Here is a 23,396-nt window from a genome sequence, read left to right on the forward strand (position 1 = left end):
CAATTCAGGCAGCAGCTGTGGGATCTCATGTTTATTCCCAGTGCCACCTGGCATTTTTCAGTTCACCTAAAATCACTCAGTTACCAATTCCTGAAGCAAAATTAATTAAGCACTCCTGCTGTCACTCTGTCCTTTCTGCAATCAGAAGAGCTCAATACCTGGTACAGCAATAAAAAAAGAATTATTACAAAGCAAGCAATTGATCTAAAAGCAAATCTTACACTGAGCTCTCAAGATAAAAAAATAAAACTAACAGGGAGGAAAAAAACATGGAACCTCTTGCAATCTTGTATGTTTTTTGCCTAATTAATGTAATCAAGCTGAAGGAAGTGGCATCAACCCAACAAATTATGCTCTGTGGAAGAATAAAAAAGATCATAACTTAGTTTTACAAATTAGTTTTCCAAAAAAAAATGTAACAGGGGATCTGTACTCTTATTAATTGTTTGCATAATTGATTGCTACTTTATTCGACCACCACACTTAATGACTACTATTAATTTCACATGAAATATTCCTTGCTCTGTTAAAATTGCCCTAAAATGATTGTAAATAGTCTAATTGTCAATCTCTAGCAAGAACTTGTGCAGCAAAGTTGTACAGCTAAAGTGAACTTAATTACCCACTCTGCATTGGGATGGCTTTCAGCTTTCAATCAACAGCATCAAGGGGGTGCCTGGGCCACAAAAAATCCAAAAAATGAACAACACAACAACCAAAACAACTCCTTTGCCCATGCACACACAGAAAATCCCAAACACACTCACAGCTGATCCCAATCCCAAACACACCCACAGCTGATCCTAAATACACCCACAGCTGATCCCAAACACACCCACAGCTGATCCCAAACACACCCACAGCTGATCCCAAACACACCCACAGCTGATCCCAAACACACCCACAGCTGATCCCAATCCCAAACCCACCCACAGCTGATCCCAATCCCAAACCCACCCACAGCTGATCCCAATCCCAAACCCACCCACAGCTGATCCCAGTCCCAAACCCACCCACGGCTGATTCCAATCCCAAACACACCCACAGTTGATCCCAAACACACCCATGGCTGATTCCAATCCCAAACCCACCCATGGCTGCTTCCAATCCCAAACACACCCACAGCTGACTCCACAACTGGCTTTGCCTGTGGAAGATGCTGCTTTTGCTGTGAGACAGTAGAAGCAAATATTGACAATTCATGACATACAAGTGGCCACAGCAACACAGATGAACATTAGAAATCAAACAACAGCAGGCAAACAAGGATCAAACTGAAAATATCCTCCGTGGGCCCCATTTACAGTGTGGGAGATGTGCTGTAAGAAGCTGGAATAAAACCCAGAGGCCATTTCCATGTCCTCTGCTCTCCCATTTTCCCATGAATATTGAAGTGAGGAAGCCTCAGGACTGTGCCCCCCATCTGTCCCCCTGCCACCGTGCCCAGGCTGGACATGCAGAGGGACAGAGGGACAGATCCTGAGCTCTGCACAGCCCCAGTGTCGGGGTCTGAGCCAGCAGAGCCATGCTGCACTTCAGAACTCTCACAGAACTCTCACAGAACTCTCACAGAAGTTTTCTCCTGGGGGAGAGGAGATGTTTGCTATGCCAATAAAATGCTGCCCATAACAGCATTTCTAATTTCAACAACCACATGGCCCAGTTGTATTTTTTTCTCTGACATCAGGGCACCATCACCACCAAACAGAGACAGGACAGCTGTAATTATTTCCCAGATTCTGATGAGTTTCTTATCCATACAATTTTCAAAAGTAAAAAAAAAAAAAACATAGGTATCAAGACTCAGGAAAAAAAAGTCATTAAACTGCTGTCATACTTTACCAAGATTCTAGCAAACTAATTTTCTTTTATTACCATGAGAAGTCTAATAACTAGATATCTCTTAAATTATTAGTTCACCCACTGTGCCCTTTGATGATGCCCATAAAAACTCACCTTCACAAACAAACACACTTATGGGAATCACAATTTGGAACTCTCCAAATTATGAAGCTAAAATCCCAATATCCAAAAATCCTTTTATACAGTCAAGTTAATTAGATATTGGTGTTTAATGGAAAACACTAAAATGTTAATAAAAATGAAGTGATAAATTGATTTCTTCTATCACTGTGATATCTGACATTTAACAATCCTGATTAAATATTGAAACACTAAGTAAAATACACATGGCCCAAACAGACATTTTAGTATTCTCTTCCTTTTTAAAGCATTGCTCTATCAACAAGTTTTAAACAAACATGCATGCAAAATACATAAACATATTGAATTCCAAATTACTTGACTTTTTAGTGTAATGTAGCCCACCCTGGTTATACACTCTGCCCTACAATCAAATATACAATGTTAAATTTCCACTGATTTACTACACAAGAAATTTGATTTTATGTTTATGTTTATTCTCTCATTTAGAGTAAAAAAAATAAATAAGATTAGCTGCTATTTATTGTTATATTGAACCTGCAGAACTCAAAAAGAAGCTTTCATAGGCCTCAGGGCCAAAGCAGAACTTCACAGTGTAAAAGGATCATATTAAAAATAATTGGCAAATGATCTGCCTTAATAGATTCCATTAATTTCAGCAGTAAAAGTCAGCACCCCATGAGGTTGACTGGTAAGCAGAGCTTTGATAGCTGATCAATAGAAATAAGGATAAAATGCTGGGAAATGAGTCCTCCACAAACAAATATTGGAAACTGAGGCATTGAGGGCGGCAGTACCAAAGAAACCCCGGGAGCTGAGTGGAGGCTGTGCCAGCAGCCCCAGCCCCAGCCGGGCTCTGAGCACACAGCACAGGGCAGGGCTGGCTGGGAAGGATCAAGGTTGGACAAGAGTCTCACAGATCTGTGTGTGCTTGGCAGAAAGATCTCTGAGTGCAGAATCTGAACAAGGAATAGAAATGAAAGCAAGTTTTGATATAGAAGAAAAGAATTGCTGAGCCAGTCTCACTGCATAACCAAGGAGGCAAAGGGTGTGTGAGTTAGAAGGGGTTTTATGGCTTAAAGCAAAGGATAAGCTGACCACAAACAAGAAGTTTTTACCAAGTAAAAAGATTTCACAGGCAAATGAGTCTGCCCATGTTGCAAGTAGAAAAAAGGTCTCAGAATTTTCCACTGCAAGAAAACTGAAAAACAACTTCTAGCTTAAACTGTGATGTACTGACTGTTAGTGACTGGAGAACAGTAACATGAATATGGTAATTACAGTAGTTATGATGGGCTATAGGTAAAAGTTAAGGTACAGATTGGTTCTGCTGTATGAAGATGCTCAGCAAAGAAAAGTCTCTAATGCATTGGAACCAAAAGAAAAGTCTATAATGCAATGTAACCAAAAGAAAAGTCTAGAATGCATTGTATCCAAAACCAAAGGGTGTCCAGGCCTGCCTGCAGCTGGAGCTGGCAGCTGTGGGCACAGCTCTGTCACCCACACCCTGGGCTGCTGTGACACCTTGGACACACTAAACTGCATTTTGAGGAGCCCCTGGAGTCCCACATCCCTCATTCAGACCCTTTCCCTCACTCAGGCCCCACAGTGCCCAGGGAAGGCTCTGCCACTGTCCCCATCACTGACCAATGGCCACCTCAACAAGGGCACCCCAACAGTTCAGCACCCTGGGACTCTGCAGTGTTCCTGGCATTCTAGTGTCACTCTGAAACACAGCCAGGCCGGGTGTTTGGTGACAAGCACATCTGAGAGCCCCCCAGTAAAGGGGGGGGACCCACTGATCATTTCTGGGTGGTGGCCAGAGGGGTGTTTTACTGGGCCTTCTGTGGGTCATGCACTATTTGGGTCTGCCCCTTTGGCAGGCTCTGAAAGCACGGGGAAATAAATATAAATTAGCTATTAATGAGATGTTCAGGGAGAGAAAGAGGAGGCAGCAAACCAGGATGACCAGAAGCAGCAGGGTTAAAACTCTGCAAAACACCACAACTTTCTGAAATACAGAGCAGTACAATGGCACAGGTTATAAATGTTGAAAGATCCTGAGTTCACTGAAGACAAAACACAAGGAAGACTTTACTACATGTAAAGATTTGACCTCTGGCTTGGAAAAAAAACCATCAACTGCTGGCAGCTGAGAAGGATCTCTGTTTAATCCCTTCTGTGTACATCCAGCAGCAGCCATCTAATACATATTAACATGTGTAACTCATATCAACATTAAATAACTCTTTGGACTGAGCAGCTGCTCTCAGTCACCTGCTGAAGATGAAATGCAGGGCTCCAGCAGCCTGAAGTCAGCCCTGGATGTTGTGTGCTGCCACCACCTTAGATTTACCTTGGAAAAGCTTTCTTGGGGTCCAGGTACCCAAAGTGCTTGAACACACCCAGGTGCCCAGAGAACACACAGGCAGTGATGATCTGCCTCCAGGACACACAAGATAAATTACTGCCACATCACAGCATTAGGCCCAGGGGACACTCAGGGTACTGAATTAAGCTGCTTGCATTGTAGCAGACTAAAAATAGTGCAGAAGACACAGCTCCCAGTCTCTCACCTTCAGCACAACGCCAGGCTCCACTGCCCAGCCCAGCACAGGCAGGATCCCCTGGACAGCCTGGATTGGGCACCTGTGCTCACCTTTCACACCACCAACACAAGCCAGACCTGGCTGGAGTGACTCATTAAGAAGGCAGTCTCTGTGCTAATGATGCAAATCTTCAATTAAACAACAAAAAAAAAAGCCAAAGAAAACCCTGACATTCACTCACAGGTACTCCCACCAGAAAATGCAGCTTGATGATAATTCCACACTGACTTTTACCATGTGGACTTCTGCTTTTAGAAAGCCTTTAAGCCATGGCCTTTTCACAGTGGGAAATGACTCAGTAGCAGTATTCTACAATAATGACATTCCCACCTCACAGAACAGAATAAAGCACTTTATTCTGAGGAAGAACTTTCAGAGACATTTTAGTTTCTCACGTTGCAGAAGACACACAATATAGAGAGTTGTAATTATAGCTTTACATCCATTTGAGATGATTAATAAGTAATTCAAAAAGCTGATACTTTTGTTATTATCTGTACTAATGCCCATGTACCTAGTATTTTCAATTTCTCAATGAATTCAGAAACTTAATAGCATGATTGTTAACTCTTAATCCTTTAGATAGCTTTTGAATGTCTCCTTCTCCAAAGAACCTTTATTCATGTAGGTAACAGAACTATCCTTGCTCTGCTATAAATGGCAGAAATTCTTGCAATAGCAGTTATTCTGTCCAAAGCAGCCTGGAACAGCATTACAGGTGAAGCAACTATCACTCAGAGAAATGTTCCATGTCAAGAGCAGATGACATTTTTTTTGAGCTTTTTGGTCAGCAATAAGAAAGGAAAAAACAGTTTTGCACATAAAACATAACATCCATGGAGAGGGCATCATTTTTCTACAAACACAGAATCACTGCAGGTCAGCACAGTGAGCAAGTGGAACCAGGCCATGAATCAGAGACATTTTGTCAGTTTATGCTTCTGCAGGAAAAAAAAAACCCCACATTCTATTTCTTTTGATAGAAAGTAGATTTAGGAGGAAGTGCAGGATGTGCTAACCGTGGTTCTGCTGAAAGATGCAGGGGGCAGCTCTTTAATGCAGCCTTGAAAGAACTATTTTACAAGTAAGACCATCAATTTTGCTTATAACCATGGCTTTGTTTACAGTGGGGCTTTATTTATTTAAGCAAATACATTGTTATTCCTAGAACTCTGCTGGAAGTGTTCAACAGAGTGAAATATTGGTGGAGGAGCTATTTAATAGTCAGCACCAACTATCCTGGTGAGGAGCTGGTCTGCTCTCCCCTTTCCTCCAGACTTTTTATTCTTCCCTGCTTCACTTGGGTCACAAATTGCCAGCCAATGTTCAGCTGAAGAACCTGGACTGGAACACTCAGCTGGAGTTCTCTTGACCAGCACGGAGGGAGCTGCCAGAAAATGGATCTACAGCTCCAAGCTCCTCAGAAGGCAAAAGGAATGGTCATAGAACCATTCTGCACAGAGGCAGAACTGACCTCCAGCTCACCAGCAGCGCATTGCGTGTGCATTTCCAGAGAGCAACTCCTGCAGGTGAAAGAGGAGCCACACCTGAGGAAAACTGAAACATCCCAACAGATCACTGAACACAGGATTGCTGTCAAACCCACAGGATGGTTTAATCAGATAATCACTGAATGGTTTGGGCTGGAAGGGACCTTAAAGATCATCTTGTTCCAAGCCCTGCCATGGGCAGGGACACCTTCCCCCACTAGGGCTGCTCAGAGCTCCATCCAACCTGGCCTTGAACACTTCCTGTTGAGAGTTACTAGATCCACATTAAATAGATTTTTAGGATATCTAACCTAACTTCCCATGAAAAATGTAGTTGCATACTTGAAGAGGAGCATCTTTTGCAGGTTATTCTTTCTGTTTTGACATTAGAAAAAGCATTCTTCTCAGTCTAATCTCTTTATTTATTCATACAGAAGGGGTTTTATTCCAGGAATATAGATTTCTATTTGTTTAAAAACAAACAAACCCCATTTCTTTTTGCAGTTCAACACAGATTCTTTTTTCAATTCAACTTCTGAATTTCTTTTTCATCGAATTCACAGGAAAAAAAATACTTTCTGTAAGAGCATTATAGATCAAGAGTGCTTCATGAATGTATTCATATTTCATGCTAATTAGTCTTTGTACACAATCCCTGTCTCTGCAGTGCCAGTACATGTGTCTCTGTCCTCAGCTCCTCATTAAAAGTGCTGGGCTTTATTTGAGCACTGCATCAGCACCGAGCCTCAGTCAGACACTGGGAATGCAGAGCTGGAGTGCAGCAAGCTCCTGCACACAAAGCTCCAGCTCCTGAGAAAAACGAGCAGGGAGGAGGTGCAGAAGGTACCAACCTGCACCAGAGTGATGGCTGCAATTCCAGACTGCTGGAACATGTGGGCAATGAACATTTGTGTGTGTGTCACCAGCAGTGATCCACACACATCCCTAATGGGAACCTCCAACCCCTTAAAGGTTGGGAAAAACCCCCTGGACCCATTTCCTTTGTAGGAAAACCCAATGCCCTTGAGAGTTCACCTTCCCTTGGCTTTTTTTTATAGTCACAACTGCTGTTCCATCTTTCCTCTTCAAGATTTTCATTTTCATATTCTGAGAGTTGAGGTATAACAAATTAATACAAGAGCTCTGTAAGCAACCACCTAAAATCTAACACATTACTAAGACAACTCAGTCACAACATTGTTATAAATACATAGAAAGAGGTTTTTTTAGACAATACATGTCTGTCCCCACTCCAATTCTATTTAAATTCTCCTTAAATTCTTCCAGTGAAGCTTTCTGACAAAATTACTAATTGAAACTTGCAGAAAACCTGAGCAGCAGGGGCTTTGTTACCAATGTTTTTCAGAGCCAGAGATTGTTTAACCAAAGGATGGCCTTGCAGCAGGCACACACAGACAGGAGAACTGTCCAATGCCCAAATCTCCAATGCCAGTTTGCCACGTGGCACTGAGCAGGCAGTGGATAATCTGGATAATCAATCAGTTTGTAGCTGCAGAACCACTCCTGGCACTCAGGAGCCAGCAGGATTCCTCATTTCAGATCCCTGCTCCTCACATCTCCAGTGGGGAGCCCTCACCTGTCCCAGGGATGCTCCAAAAGGGTTAAGCACTGCCAATTAGAGGAAAACTGAAGGGATGGCCTCCACTTAGAGCAGCTGACCTGGATTCAGAGCAGCCAGGATGCTGATTGTGGAATGAACTCCATTTCTGCAGGAATGCTGGGGAATGCATTATGCTGTACCTCCAAGCAATCCATGAATAATGATAGCAGCCTTCAAATAGCCCAGACCTCAAACTATTTCCCACCTGTCTCCTCATCTGAATACAATTTAATTCACACACAGCCTGCTTGGATTTGATTTTCTCAAGGTGCAATTATTGCAGTTCTTGCTGTAATGCTGATTGAGACAATGTCCAAGCTTCTCTCTCAGAACCCTCTTATGGAACAACAATTCTCTGCAAAAACTCTAACTCTGCTGCAGATGTAAAGCAAGCAGGCTCCAGGAACAACAAACTGGAGAGAGGAAAATTGCATCCACCTGACCCATCCCTCTTGATTTTTCCCCCTTAGGAATCTACCACAAAGTTTTGAGAGCAGAGTGCTAAGAGACACAACCAAAGTGTGCCACCCTGAGACCTGCAGTGAAACTCCTGCCCTGTCCAGCCCTACAACATGAACATTCTGAAGGTGTTCTATAAATAAAATTGTACAGGAAAAGAAAACAAACAAAAATAGTACAACTGACACTGAGCCTAACTCCTGAAAAAGTCTAAATAGATTTTATTTTTTAATCTGGGATATTCTTCATTCACTGTTACATGATGAGAACAATACAGTCAGTAGGTCACACCAACAGGACATGTATTTTACATAGGATGCTTTTTCAAAATAAATTATGTTTTCTTAGACTCCATATTACAAACTACCTTTGACATAGAAATTAAGTTATTGAAAAGTGAGTGTATTAAAATGCTATTTGAAATAAAATATTAAGAAGTAATATTTACAATCTTTACCTCCTAATTGGAACTTGTGCTTTCTTTATATACTATATTCATATCAGTCCTTTTGTCCTGTGATAAATGACATGGGTTCTGATGCTCTTGAAATAAGACTTGGACACTAAAATAACTCTCAGATCATCTAAGAATTAGAAACAAATGTACATAAAATATATCAAAATACAGAGATACACAGAAATCTATGCTAGATGGTAATAATTTCAGGCAGCAGTTTGTTTAAACCATGCAAGGCTTTTTCACCCTTGAGTTTGAGAGTTTATCTGCTGGATAAATCCAGTGGAGAAGAAAAGGAAAGTGAAAAACAGTAAACTAATAACTCACTCCTCCTTTATGGTACTTGAATTTATTCTGTTGCTGAAAAACAACAATTTCAGATACATCCAGAGATGAAAACAAACCAATCTGCTGTACTTCTGTGTGAAACAGATATGAAGAATGATGACCTAGGTGTGCATGCCAAGGAAATGAAATTGCTCTGCCACAGAGCCCTGGGTGACCCCACACTGCAAAGCTGATCCTGCTCTGTTTGGATCCCACCCTTCTGCAAGGAGAGGCTGGGGAGGGAAGGGAACCAAACAAACTCAGCCTGAACCATCAGCAGACCAAGGGAGCCACCTGCAGTTTGCAATCCTCCTGAAGCCAGTTCCTGGTGAGTTCAGAGGCTTTTCTTCCTTTTTCTGTTGACAAAGCAGTGGAGGAAGCTGAGCTAGTGCAGCACAGCCACGCTCAGCAGCAGAGATTCTGCATCGAGCGAGTCCTGCTGCCTCACACCTACAAACGCAGCTGCCTCACAGGAAATCTGGCCACAGCTGCATGCACTGAAAGCTTGCAAATGTTGAAGCTCTCTGATGAATTAGATCTGGGCTTCTCAGCATAGCAAATTCAAAGCCATTTTCTAAAAGTACTAATTGCTGCTCTTGGTATTTACAAGTCCCAAATGCAAATGAATGCAAAGAATTTTCCTTCAAGTTGAATGGTGCACTGACCTACCATATATTCTTTATATACATTATACACATTATTTATATACATATTCTAGACATTATATACATTATACATATAAAATCAACACCTGAACATTTTGTTCATGTTTTGTTCAATCACAGCTTAAATGGAAGTTGGTCTTTTCTCTTGTCCCTTCCCACTCAAATTCCCATAACGTGGAAAATACCACTCAGCTATTAAGGCCTTGCTTCAGTTTTGAAAACATATGAAAATGACTGTTGAATTGTATTTTAAATGTCTAATTGTAAAGCAACAGAACCCTGATGGAGAAGTTTTCCCTTGAGGCAAGCTGGATGGATAATGAATTCTGTATTGGAACAATCCCAGTAGTTACAGACTATTATGTACTAATTACTACCTTTACAGACCTACTGTACACATAATTAATTTCTTCAGAGCACTACTATCATTCTTGACTGGCAAAATATACAACCTAAATTACAAGAGGCAGAAATTAACATGATCCTTTAGGGAGAAGGCATTAACTTGCTTTGCAGTGTTTTGCAATTAGACCATCAATCAAACAGTGAGAAATGATTTGGAGAGCAGCAGGCCCAGCCCTGACTCTTGTCCCAGTCCTGAGGATGGGATGTGTCACAACCTGGCTGCAGAGTCACAGCACTGCAGCCTTTACCTGCACTGGTAGGAGATACTTCACATGCAATTCTATGGGATTTAACATCCCATAAATTAAACAGGAGCTTTTTAACATCATATTCCAGCAAGCACTGAAGATGGCAGTGCTGCTGCTGCTCTCCCTGCTGCTGGTGGCCAGAGAGAACATTTCATATCAGCTAAGGGACAAAACCATTCTTTGGTAAAAGAGTGCTTACCATAAACTGACCTGTTGAAATGATTTCAAAGATTTAAGTAAGTTCTTGACAAGAACACCAGCATTTTAAACTCTTAATTTCAGTTGTTGGGGGTTTTAAGACGTTCTACAGAATTAAATCATACACAGCCCCAACTCCATCCAAAAGCAGTAGCCCAGGTTTCCTGAGATGTACAACTACACTGGATTAATAATATAACATGCAAAAATTATTGTTCAACTTGATAATAATATTCCTCCCCAGAAGTACCACACCCCTCGAGCTCTGGCTGCATTTCTGTAAAACAGAGAGCACTCAAACAGCAAGGCAGCTGGCAGCTTAGTGACAGCCAACACTGAGACGTGTTTGGAGTATCCTAAACCAAAACTGTGTTACATGAGAAAAATTCACCAAGTGTTTTTCTCATTGTACCAAAGAATGATGAACAGCATTCAGAGGTTTAATCCAATTTCAATGCTGTAACTTACAGGGAATCACAGATTTTTAATAAATGTGCACCCTACCATTGCTTTTACTTCAGTTACCATTCCCACTGGCATTCCAAAATTCCACAAAATACAAACCAGTAAACACTAAGTCACCCAAACTGCTTTTGGCAATTGTCAGGTTGCTTCCACTCATCCCCTTGTTTGTTTTACATGCTGCCTGTGCTCCTGAGAGAATATCACATGCATTTCTATTTGTATTTCTCCTGTAATGTACTCAGAAAATGGGATAAAGCAAGAGGGAAATGTGATCCCAGGTGATGCCTGAATTAAGTATTTGGTACATCATGGAGCTGTTGAAGGACAAAGGGGAGGAAGAACAGTGAACATCATTCCATGTTTCCCTTTGCAGATGGCAGCTGCAGGAAAAGTTGCTTCTGGTATGCAATTCTTGGGGTCTGTGCTGCAACCAAATGCTCCAAGAGTCTTTTTGACTTCCAGTAGGTTCTCAAGTTTAAAAAATCCCCTTGAACTCAGACAGACAACTCTGCCTTTCTGCAGGAGCCAGCCAAGTCGGATTTTCACATCCTGACTACTGTGCAGCAGCATTTGTAATGTGCATCCTTTATATGGCATCTTGTTTTCTACAGCCATTAACTGAGAACAAAACAAGGGAAAATATCTGCAAGGCTATCAGTACACCAAGCTATTGGAGGAGTTGCTGTTGTTCCTAGTTTTACAACTGTGCAACTATGTCAACAAGAATTTCTTCTCACTGCAAACTGTCAGCTATGTCAACATTCCAAGGGGGTTTTTGCAGCATTTTTAACGAAGAAGCTTTTCAGGAATTCTGAAACATTTCTTCAGATTTCTGGTGCAAGAATTCATCTCAAGGCAGAAGCTTGTCCTTTTCATTTAGAAGGGGCTCATTCTGTCATCTGCTGCTGGGCATTCCTTCCCTTAAAGCTCTTCCTGCCACACCAAAGGAAGTGACCAGCTCCACAGCATTTTACCCTCCCTGCAGTGCTAGGAACCAAGAGTTAATCCAACTTGGGCATGGAAAAAAATAATAAATTACTGCAAATGATGCTTCTGAATTACTGCATGGAATAGCTGAACATTTAGACCAAAAAGCCCTTCCAAGGTGTGCTGCAAAAAGAGAATTCTAATGGTTTAAATTCACTGACTATGGAAAGGAATATGAATCTATCTTATGAAAAACACAGCCATGACCAACTCTTTGAAGAAGTTTATAAAGGACACAGACAAAAAACACATTGAGAAATAATTCAAGGAATCTACTCAAGAAATAGTTCATTACAATCCTCTGAGAGCCCTTCCTGAATTCATCTTTTTTAACACTGTGTTAGTAAGAACTGCTGTTCTTATTCCAGAAATTCTCAGCTAGGAATAATAATGCAAATAAACATGATCTCAGGATCAAAAATTTAAATTTAATTATAATTCCATTAAAAGAAAACTCACATCTGTCTGCAACATACAGTGCACTTTTAAAAGGTATTATTGCAAAAAAGGTTCCTCCCCTCATGCTGTAAAGTGAAGGGGGAGCAATTCCTGTAATAGTGTTATGCTTAATATATGTTTTAAATCATCTCCCTGCTATAAAACCATCAAATGAATTCCATGGTATTGCACAAAGCATAAAAGAAACTGCCATTACACAGTTTTAAACTTAATAAAAGCACAATAAAGAGCAAAGAATGTACCTTTCATTTGGGTTCCAAAGGTAAGTGCCAATTTTGCAAACAGCTCCGGGTCTTCAAATTTATCTTCTTCAGCTTTTACCCAAAAGCTGTTTTCTCCTATTTCTTGAGGCTCGATCTGCAAGAAAAACAGCATCTCCAGAGTCAGGAGTGTTTTCACCAGCCAAGGTAAAACAAATGCTGCAGCACCTCTGTGAGAATTGGGCTGAGGAAGTTCAGCCCCGTTCTGGAATGTTCTCCCCCTGCTGTTCCTGCACAGGGATGGTGAGCTGAGCCACAAATGGGCTTTTTGGTACTTCCCCCTCTCAGCAAGTTTTCCAAACAGAACTAACAACAGCAGCTGTCTCTGACAGTGTTCTAGCTCTCTCTTGATGCCTTTCTAGAGACTTCCCAAACTCTTTTCCCTGCTACCTGAGAACTGTGTGGAACAAGGTGCCAGGCAATGACCTGGCCATGGGGACCTTGCAGAGACTGAGGCTGAACTCTCTGCTGGCTGTACTAAAACAAGGAAAAGCTCTGAAATACAGAAGCTGAAAGACAACTTGACTCTTCATGTATGACTCAGAATTGGTGCTCTGTTTTCAAAATACATTCCTCCAACAGCTTTGAGCATGTTATTAATTATTGTTTATAAATTTGTTTAGATGAAAATCATTTCCAAGGGCTATTTAACTTCAAGATGATATGCAGGGAATTTAGCAATACTGCATTTCCCTGCAACAACCTGGGCCTCCATCTTTCAGCCCTGCTTTACCAGCAGCTCCAGGGAAGACATTTTAAAAAAACTACCTTAATCCAACACTAATGGGGAAGACAGTTACAGCAAAAGGGACTAAATTAAACAGTAAGAATTTTATTCCTCAAATGATGGCTCCTTAAAAGTGATGATCAAACAGACTTTGCACTTTCTCAGCAGGCAGGGATCTCTGGCACCGTTCCCAGAGCACTTTAGCAAAGCGTCCATCTGCAGTTCCTTCCCATTGTCACAGCCAGTGTTCACACAGACACTTCAGAAATTATTCCTGCAAACTCCCCAATGGAACTGATCACAATGAAATTGGCTGCAATTACCAATATGTGTTATAAAATAAAAGCTTGCTTTTCTCTGTGCTTACAGGACAGCAGTCTATGTCCCACAGTTACACAACTCCTGCAGTGCATCCTGATCCAGTCCTTTCTCCCCAAGACATTTCATTCCTCCTCCCACAATGAAGAAGGGAAGGATCACTTATCCTTTTATGCAATTATTTTATCAGAATTACAGAAAAAGTAAAGATTTTCCAACTGATTCTAAAATTTATTTAAACTAATACTCTAAAAACATGGCAGGCTGTTCAATATCAGTCTAGTTAAATATTGAAAGCCTGTTTTTAAACTGTGGCCACCAGATACACTTTCAGATTGTTTGAGCACATCTCCAAATATTTTGAAATCATTTGAAATCACTGAAGCATTAATCCTTCTGCCAAAAGAAACTATAAATTTGCATGCCACACATTTCCACACAGGCTCTCTCTCAACCTTCTGGATTCCTCCTCCAAGGCTGGTGGGATTATTCTGCTGTTTTGTTACCTCAAAGCCTTTTGACTACTCAGAATTTACAGGAACCACACAGCATGGAATATATAAAAGTCCTTTCATTTGCCTTGATGATGATTGAGTGATTTTGGTACTTTTTCCTACACCAAACATCAACATATCTATCATATTTTAAACCACTAAAAAACTGCCAACCACAACTTTAGGATGCAATGATTTAGTCTTGATAACAGATCAGATTATCGAACACTCTACATTAATTTCCTTTATATGGAAGGAGCAGTGGCTACACTGATCAAAAAGGGGTTTTAAAACAACACACCCCAGCACACACCTGGATGTTTGTACAACTTCTCCTGTTAGGGGGACTGGATATACTGAGAGCCAAGGAATAACTGGGAACTGCTTTAAGGGTTTGCCTCCAAATCAGATTGTGCTTGCACTTTACTGCCCAAGTAATGCTTAGATTCTAAGATGGTTTTAAAAATGAAATGTGATTAAACACAATCAAGCTAAGACACTAGAAGCTCATGATGCCCAAACCCTTCCCTTGAGCAGTCCCATGGCTCCTCCCAGTGGCCACAGCCCTGCTCCAGCACATCACTGATTGAGAACAATAAATATCTGGGATAAATAATCAACAAGTAACGCTAAGACCTGGTATCAGCAATCTCTGAACTCACAGCAACATCAAACATCACGAATTTAAAAAGCTTCATTTGGTTTGCTTTGCTAGGTATGTGTGAAAGCTACTTTAAAACAGTGTGGAGATAGCTGTGTATTTATATTCAACTTGATGCAAAGCTGCTCTGGATGTTCACTGCAGCTGAGACAAGGCCCTGGAATTAGGCTGCCTTCCTGGGACACTCTGGGCACAAGGACTGGAATTAGGCTGCCTTCCTGGGACACTGGCACAACAAGGACTGGAATTAGGCTGCCTTCCTGGGACACTTCCTGGGACACAACAAGGACTGGAATTAGGCTGCCTTCCTGGGACACTGGGCACAACAGGGACTGGAATTAGGCTGCCTTCCTGGGACACTGGGCACAACAGGGACTGGAATTAGGCTGCCTTCCTGGGACACTCTGGGCACAACAAGGACTGGAATTAGGCTGTCTTCCTGGGACACTGGGCACAACAATGAGCTCTGCCAAGATGAATGAGATTTAAAAACCCATCAGTACCTGGTACCAAGGCTATCAGTGCAGTACAGGAGGGGAAGGAACATCACCCCCACACCTCTGGCGTACCTTGGACCAGTTGATTCTCTTCATGGAGACTTCCAGCTTATACTTCTTCTTCTCCTTCATCCCATGGGGCAGTGCTGGCACCATCGGGAAGGGAGCAAAGGGAGCCCCTCCCAGGGGGGGAGGCATTGGGGGCCCCCCAAAAGGCGGCGGGGGAGGGATTGCTCCCCCGGGCAGAGGAGGAGGAGGAGGAGGAGGCCCTGCTCCCCCAGGTAGAGGAGGAGGAGGAGGAGGCCCTACTCCTCCAGGTAGAGGAGGGGGAGGTGGGATGACTGCACCGGGCAGAGGAGGAGGAGGTGGAGGAAGGGATGTACCAGGTAATGGAGGAGGGGGAGGAATTGGTGCTCCACCTGGCAAAGGAGGTGGTGGGGGAATTACTGCTCCACCTGGCAAGGGAGGTGGTGGGGGAATTGTTACTCCACCAGGCAGGGGAGGTGGTGGAGGAATTGTTACTCCACCAGGCAGGGGAGGTGGTGGAGGAATTGTTACTCCACCGGGTAATGGAGGAGGAGGAGGAATTGCTTCTGCACCAGGGAGGGGAGGAGGAGGAGGGATGGCTCCAGCAGGGACTGAAGGTGCTGGAGATGGTGGGACGTTCTCACTGGGGTGGGCTGGAGGCATTGCTGGGGCTTCTGTCAGGCCTGGACCCTGGAACAGAGCAGAGGAATTCCCTTCATCAGTGACAGGAGGCACTTGGATGGAAAGCTGAACCAACCAGGATGGGTTTTAGGCAGCTGCATCTCAAGAAAGTGAGAAATGCAAATGTTCTCCTATTTAAATGAGAAACAATAACAATAGATTATCCCACGTACCATAAAGCTGCCAAGTAAACTGAATAACCTAGCATTTTTATAAAAACAAATTGTTTCAATTTTAAAGAAAATTTAATAGTAGCAGTAACATTTAAGTGAACAGAACAGCATTTTATTTCTTACCAATGCACAAAACATTTATCCCACTTAGGACAGCCCGGCAAGCCGGGGCATCAGAGATGAGAATAACCACGGTGAATTTTAACAGCACTCATCTGCTGCTGGGAGATTCTCCCCAGCAATCAGTGCAGCAGCTGGTGCAGTGGAAGAGGTCACAGGACCACAGCTGCTCAGAGCTATTCTGACATCTGGAGGGGTGAAGGGTGTGCAACAACCTGTTCTGCTGTCTTTTGGATCTGTCTGAGAGCGCTTCTTTGGTGAGAGGAGGACAGAGCAATCACAATACCCATTCTAGTAAGTTCTTACTAATTAATAAGGAAGAGAAAGAGCAGCATGTCCAACCATCAGAGGGGTGAGTGCAGCTAAAAATAAGTGTCATCATATTCTGTGGGGAGCTTAACACCAGAAAAGGGAACAGATACCAGAATTACATGGTTAATTAACCAGTGGTCAGCAATACTGTGAATGCCCTGTCACGTCTGGATAATCTGAACTGTGGTAGAATCAATAAAACAGGATTAACAATTAATTAGACGAAAAGTACATTCTTTACTTTGCACAAGGCACAATGTTTTTCTTTGCTCACAAGTTATAATGCAACAATTGCTGGAGAACTCATTAAAGCATTTGTCACATTTCAGTGGAACACTGGCTTGTAGGAATTTGTAACAAACATGAAAATTGGCAAGAAGGAAGTAAGAACAGGAGTGTTTGGGTCTCCACCTTAGTGCCCAAATAGGAAATGAGATCACAAGCTTTAAGGCAGAAAAAAAATAAAGACAAAAAGACAACAGGCAGACCTTGCCTAGCATTGAAGGAGTACAAAATAAGCCAGACTGAGGCAAAAGCACTAAATCATCATATCTGTTAGTTCCTAAAAGGTATAAATGATCTGTCTAAAACATAAAGCTCCTGTCTAAAACATAAAGCTGGTGTAAAAAATAAAAAAGGCTTATATAAAAGTGTAAGAGTAAAAAATATCTATAAAACCAAAAGGCTTTAAAAATAAACACTTCCAAAACCAAAACTTTCTGCAAAACATACTGAAGCAGTAATGTGAAAGCATAAACACCTGCAGGGAAAAGTAATCAGGCTGGATGCTAGATTTTTGTAGTGTAAGGAACATTTTTTCTCAATGAAGCAGGTACCTGTGACAGGTTGCACATACTACTATTTGTAAAATCTTACCTCCATTAACTACCCTTAGTAAGTTATGCTGGCTGCCAAACAAATCAACACACCTTTACCAGGATTCCAAACTCCAGACAGACAAGGTACTCTGGGGCAATTTCTTTTCAACTTCTCCTCAAAAAAACCCACCCAGCTGTGGAACTTGATGTGATATTTGTTTATTACCTGGGTCCGGAGCTGTTTGACTTCTGATTCAAGTTCTTTGATTTTCTCCTCTCGTTTCTGCAGCTCTGCTTGTGCCTCTTGTCGAGCTGTGAACTCCTCATCAAACTGTAAAGATTGAACCAGCACAGCAGAGTTGGTCCAGTTATGGCCACACCAGAGCCTACACTGGCAGGAATTCTTTGAACAACATCAGAGCTGGAGCAATTATGCAATTTTAATCCTTTTAGCAGAATTTTTCTATCTAACATGTTCACTTTTAGCACCACAGTTTCTTCCATCACTAAGTCAATGACAGAACCACCCAGGTCCAGCTACTCAGGTCAGGTTCTTCCCTCTGAGAGAACACTGCAGACTTCTCAAACCAAACTGGAGTACACATCTATTGCAGCAAGCTTAAATTCATTAAAATTAAACCTGCAATCATCATGTTCAAGAACACGTTCTGCCATTGGCCTGAAAATGCCTACTTAGACCAGATCAGCAAAAAATACCAAAATTTGGAATTGTTTCAATACACACCTCCATAACACCTGAACCTCAGTAGTACTGCTGCTAATATAGCACATTCATTCCTTTTTTTTAAACATATATCTGCACTTAATTTGTTTAATTATGACTATTTCAGGACAGGAGAGCAACAAGTGTAATTTTGAGAGCCACTATTTCCCAGTTTCAGCTGAGAAACAAGCTGACTGTGCTCCTGTCACCGTGAGCAGGACTTACCTTCCTGGAAAATTCTGCTGCTTTCTTTTCACTCTCTTCTACTTTAGCTTTGTCTACACAGGCATCTAGAATTGAATAAAAGACAACACACAAGTCAAGTCAAACATGCCACAGCTCTGAGGTGCTTCCAACCATCATTACCCTGTGAGCCCATGACACAAAAGCAACAGGCACTTGATTTTTTTGACCCTGTCTCATTTCATTAAAGGCCACAGCATTTGGGCTGGTACTCCACAAGCACACCTGTAGCTTACATGCATATTTCCAGAACACTGACAAAATTCCCAGCCAGTGTAAGAACAGAGAGAAGAACACAAAGAAAAATAAGGTAAAACTGCTTAAAGAGTACAAACCAACAAGGTGTGTAAAATTGATGTCCATCCTTCCTCTGTATTTAAAATCTGGGTCTGTGCCACTGCAGTGCAGCACTATCTGTGACACACATTCTTCTATGATCTTGTAATACTGAGGTCTGAAACAGGAAACATTTACAAGACAATAAGAACATGAACAAGACTTAAAGCAGTTGGGAAAAGGGGGCAACTAACACCTAATATCTGAATTCTACAAGTGCCAGAAGAAGCATCAAGTTCCAACTGTTATTGGTAAATATTTGGGATGTGATGCCTTGACCTTGCTATGACACCGTGCTGCACATGGGAGAAGCTCCCACTGAAACGTGTGATCCAAGGCACGTGGGAGTATTTTCAATTCTCATTTGTACAGCTTCCATGTTCTTTGAAGCAATGAATATATCAAACTTGAGTAAAGAAACAGTGCCCAACAAATAAGAGGTTTTTGGGATGAGGGTGTTGAACTAAGCTTCAAGTCTTTGAAATAAACACAATTATATTTACCAAGACCTTTTTAATACCAACACGGAGCAAAAAGATAAATAACACATCAGCCTCAAAGGGTGGCTTTTTAGGCATGAGTTCCTCAGTTTACCAGGGTCTTTATTTCTATTCTTGCCCCTACTCCCCCCAAGAGCCCCAGGCTGGCAGCTGGCACTCACCGGACGTAGTAATCATTCCTGATCAGGAGGAAATGTTGGAGAATTGACAAGAAGTAATTTTCAGAAGAAGTGTCTTTCACCATATTGTACAGCAGGTGAAATACTTCGCTCACATCAGTGCAAACATTGTTAAGAAAACAGCAGCACTTAAAAAAACCAAAATTTTAAAAACAAACAAAAGCCAGAAAGACCCCACTGCAGTCAGAAGAGCCACCCCAGCCTAACACAGCTCCCCAGCCATTTCCCATAGGGTTCAAGTAAAACCCCTCCACACTTTGAGCTCCTATCCTCAGCAGTAAATATTATTTCTCCACTAAGATTGTGCACAAAATTTCTGTCCCTGTTTATCAATTAGGACATGTTTCATTATCAATCAGAACAATCATGTATACACCTTGTGTTTTGGAAGCCTGTAAGAACATTTCACACAAAGCTTGGTCTCCACTCTGAGCTCAGCCAGGCTGTTGGCAAACACACACTGGTCAATCTTTTTCATTTCCTAGAGATGACCCTCACTTGGAATTCCCTGTTCTGCACAGCAACAACATTCCAGGGGATTTTACAGTCCTCCCACTGATGGCCTCTACCTCCCTCTGCTTCCTCCTGAAACCTGCAAGCAGCCATTCTGAACTTAGGTAACTTGAAATTCCCTGCTCCTTCACAGCTAGAAAAGGCACACATCTGTAGTGCTTCAGAACCTACAGGAAATTTTGTTCTTTTTATTATCAAAACTCATTTTTCTTCTAACTTATGATCTTCCACGGGTATAATTTTATCTCTTCATGTATTATGAGACAGAGTTTAGCTTAATAAATGTTATTTATGAAAAATTAATTCAGTTCCCAATGACTTACATTTGACATGCAAATTTAAGCACTAATTATCCAAATATTTTCCAACAAAAAAAGCGACTGGAGAGAAATCTGCTTGACAAAGCCCCTGGTAAGACATACAACTGAGACAAATAACCTGCACATAGAGTACTGTAATTTCCATTTAATAAAGTTCTGAAACAACACAAGTTAGAACAGCATTTCCTTAAAGGATATTCCATTTCAGCTTTGATGTCATTGAGACGATGTGACAGTTCAAAGTGGTCTTCATCTTTGTTCTCATCAAACACCCTCAGCTGAATATCAAGCTCGTCATTTTCCTTATCTTTCAAGGCCTGTTTTTCAAGGTAGAGTATATCTTATTTTTTCCTTTTTTAAAGCAAGAATTCCCCCCCTTGAAGGACTGCATCATGATGAAATAAAAGACATTAACCTTTAGAACAGCAGCAAGTTTCAACTCAGTGCCTGGGCTTATTTGCTATAATGATTCAACTGAGAAAAACTCAAGGCAAAACATCAGCTCACAGAGCAGGTATGGGCTACAGAATAGACAACAAGACTTCCAGTTGAATCCATTCCTCTCAATGGGACATAGCAGTTCCTGCTTGTTAATGTCAGAATTCCATTCAAAAACCACAATAGGTATATTTCAAAACATTAATTGACATGAGCTTAAGAAGTTTAAACAAGTGTAAAAAGATTTGTTCAGATGTTCCATAGCAAATAAAGTCACTAGATCTTATTAATCTATCTATATGATATAAACCTAAAAATAAACCTAAGAAAAAATAACATCACACATCAGAAAGTGTCTCAAGGCTGAATGAGCCAAAAATGGAAGTTTTTGTTCCTGACAAATTGACAATTTGAAATTTCATATCTTAAAAGTCATAGCAGAATAAACTCTGTTTCAGACAAATATAAGCAGGTACTATAATTTCTCTCATCTTTTGCAAGAAAATGATGAGTACCTTAAATACACCTATTTTTGATGTAAGCATCAGAATGGTTCCTTGGCTCAGAGTTACAAATCTCTCCCCAAGTCAGAAATATTCCTGTCTGTGCAGCTGCATGAACACAGACATGCAGTCTCAGAATGAATTTCTGATTTGATTTTTCCTTAAAATGTCCCAATGCATTCTCAGCAGGCAGATTAAAAAAAAACAGATTTCACAGAAAACAACAGGAACAGCATATACAAAAAGTTAATCCAAGATTGGTGCCACAGCCAGATTCACATTCACTGCGTGTGCTTTGAGCTCATTATGCAGCATTTGGCTACCCTCATTTAATTTCTAATATATTGACTTGTTTCAGCTACTATTCTTCAGCTCATGAGAATCTGAATTTGTAACTCTGCAGGCTGAGAGCAGATTTGGGTTGATAATCTGACCCTCTGCAGCCCCAAATCCTTCCCATCTGCTGTCCTGGTTAAACACTCAGGTTATCTTCAGCATCCACAGTAGACAGTGACCAGCTCCTGGATACAAAGGACTTACAGGCAATATTTTCTTCAGGCCACAACGTAAAAACTCATTTCTCAAGTGTATCCTGAAGTCGAGGTCGTCAGGAGATGTGACAAGGGCATTGATGAGCTGCATACATGCCACCTGCAACCAGGAACACAGAATGCAAATCAATACCTTCAGTCACTCCTTCAGTTGAACTATAAAACCAGAGATGGAAATTATTTATTATGCAGCACACATGCAACACTTGGGTTTATTTTAGCAGCATCAAATACTGCTCTGTTTCTATATCAGGATGTTTCCACTGTATCAAAAGAGCACCACAAGAATGATCATTACAGAATCAGAATCGTGTCATGGACTGGATTGAGCTGGAAGGGACCTCAAAACCCACTCAGTGCCACCCCTGCTATGGCAGAGACACCTTCCACTGTGCCAGGGTGCCCCAAGCCCTGTCCAGCCTGGCCTGGGACACTGCCAGGGGCCTCCCCACCCTAAAATCATGCCCTAGTTACTCCCAAACTGAAGGTGCCCATTGTACCTCCTTCTGTTTCTCCTCAGCATCCACCAGTTGGAAAGCAAACTGTTTCTACAACAACTAACAACTTAAAAACCACCCAATAAATACCCATACCCAAATTAGCCACATCACCAGGTGTTTTTGCCATTCCTGCAGAGCACTTGTGCAAAATGCCTGGTCTCAGGGTAGTGGCTAATGCTTTAATTGAACAGCTGTGCACTTGAATTGATTTATTTGAAAACAGGTAGACAACAACACAACACCAAAAGTGCTGATCCACATTAAAAGACTAAAATGGGACTCAAGGGAAATAGCAAGTTTGGTAAAAGATGTTAACTGCAAATAGAAGTAGCTTTAGAGTAGGACAAAAAAAATCAATAGCTGCAGAGGAAAAAAAATCAGATAAAAAGCACCTTCCTGTTTTAATTACATTCACTATTTAGCTCTAATAGAACACCTTATGGAGTCTCAAATTTCTATTAAAACACCCTTTCAAAGGCACTCTCTTGATAGAGCTGCATCTTCAGATAATGCAGTATCATCATGCTTGCTTGAATGATTCTTGTTATTTTACTACTATGACATGACTTAACAAGCCAAAGCACATGTCCAATCTGAAATTAATAGAGAGAAGAGGTGCCATCTGCTCTGATTGCTTCTGCCAGAGAGACTCTGCCTTAATGGCTTGTGCTAATACATTCCCAGCAAAGAAGGATTTTGTCAGAAGCACGGTAATGAGTCTTGCAGTTGTGCCTTCACTGAGGTATCAGTGAGCTTTGGGAGGGAGGCTGGCAGGAATGGGGGTGGTGGCTGCTGTTTGCCTTAAATCAACAAGGTCATGGAGTGGGAGACAACTCCAGAATGAATTCTCCAGTGATAGCACTATTAAGATTAGAATGTCATTTATAGACACTTATTGGCCATCATTAACTCATCAGCTCTGAAACAAGAGGTGCTGATGGTAAACACAGCATTAAGGCAGCTACAGCTGATGTGGATTTGAGCCAAGACTGGAAAAAGGCATCCCAAGGATACCTGCTCTGCCTGTATTTTTCCATATCTTTCAGCCAAGGTAGCTGAAAAATAAATTTTAGTACAAAATGTGCATAATTACTGTATAATGAGAAGGCCATAAGTCAAAGTCATCCCTTATTAGGATATTCAGCCACTTGGCCTCTATGCAAAAAT

General features: G+C 41.5%; 1 protein-coding gene across 3 annotated transcripts in view; it reads right to left on the bottom strand.

The window, feature by feature from the left end:
- The window catches only part of DIAPH2 (diaphanous related formin 2), a 172,128-nt gene that overhangs the window by 118,492 nt on the left and 30,240 nt on the right, over positions 1–23,396 (bottom strand). For all 3 annotated transcript variants that reach the window (XM_071442165.1, XM_071442164.1, XM_071442163.1), the window contains 8 exons: positions 21,719–21,829; positions 20,436–20,554; positions 19,387–19,503; positions 18,725–18,843; positions 18,372–18,436; positions 17,649–17,753; positions 15,364–16,008; positions 12,577–12,691 (listed from right to left, as the gene is read on the bottom strand). In XM_071442165.1, coding sequence (XP_071298266.1) covers positions 12,577–12,691; positions 15,364–16,008; positions 17,649–17,753; positions 18,372–18,436; positions 18,725–18,843; positions 19,387–19,503; positions 20,436–20,554; positions 21,719–21,829 — 1,396 coding nt within the window. The remainder of the gene's footprint in view (positions 1–12,576; positions 12,692–15,363; positions 16,009–17,648; positions 17,754–18,371; positions 18,437–18,724; positions 18,844–19,386; positions 19,504–20,435; positions 20,555–21,718; positions 21,830–23,396) is intronic.

This window comes from Agelaius tricolor, unplaced genomic scaffold (genome assembly GCF_023055355.1).
Source record: "Agelaius tricolor isolate 1412-34295 unplaced genomic scaffold, bAgeTri1.0.p SCAF_17, whole genome shotgun sequence".
NCBI lineage: Eukaryota > Metazoa > Chordata > Aves > Passeriformes > Icteridae > Agelaius > Agelaius tricolor.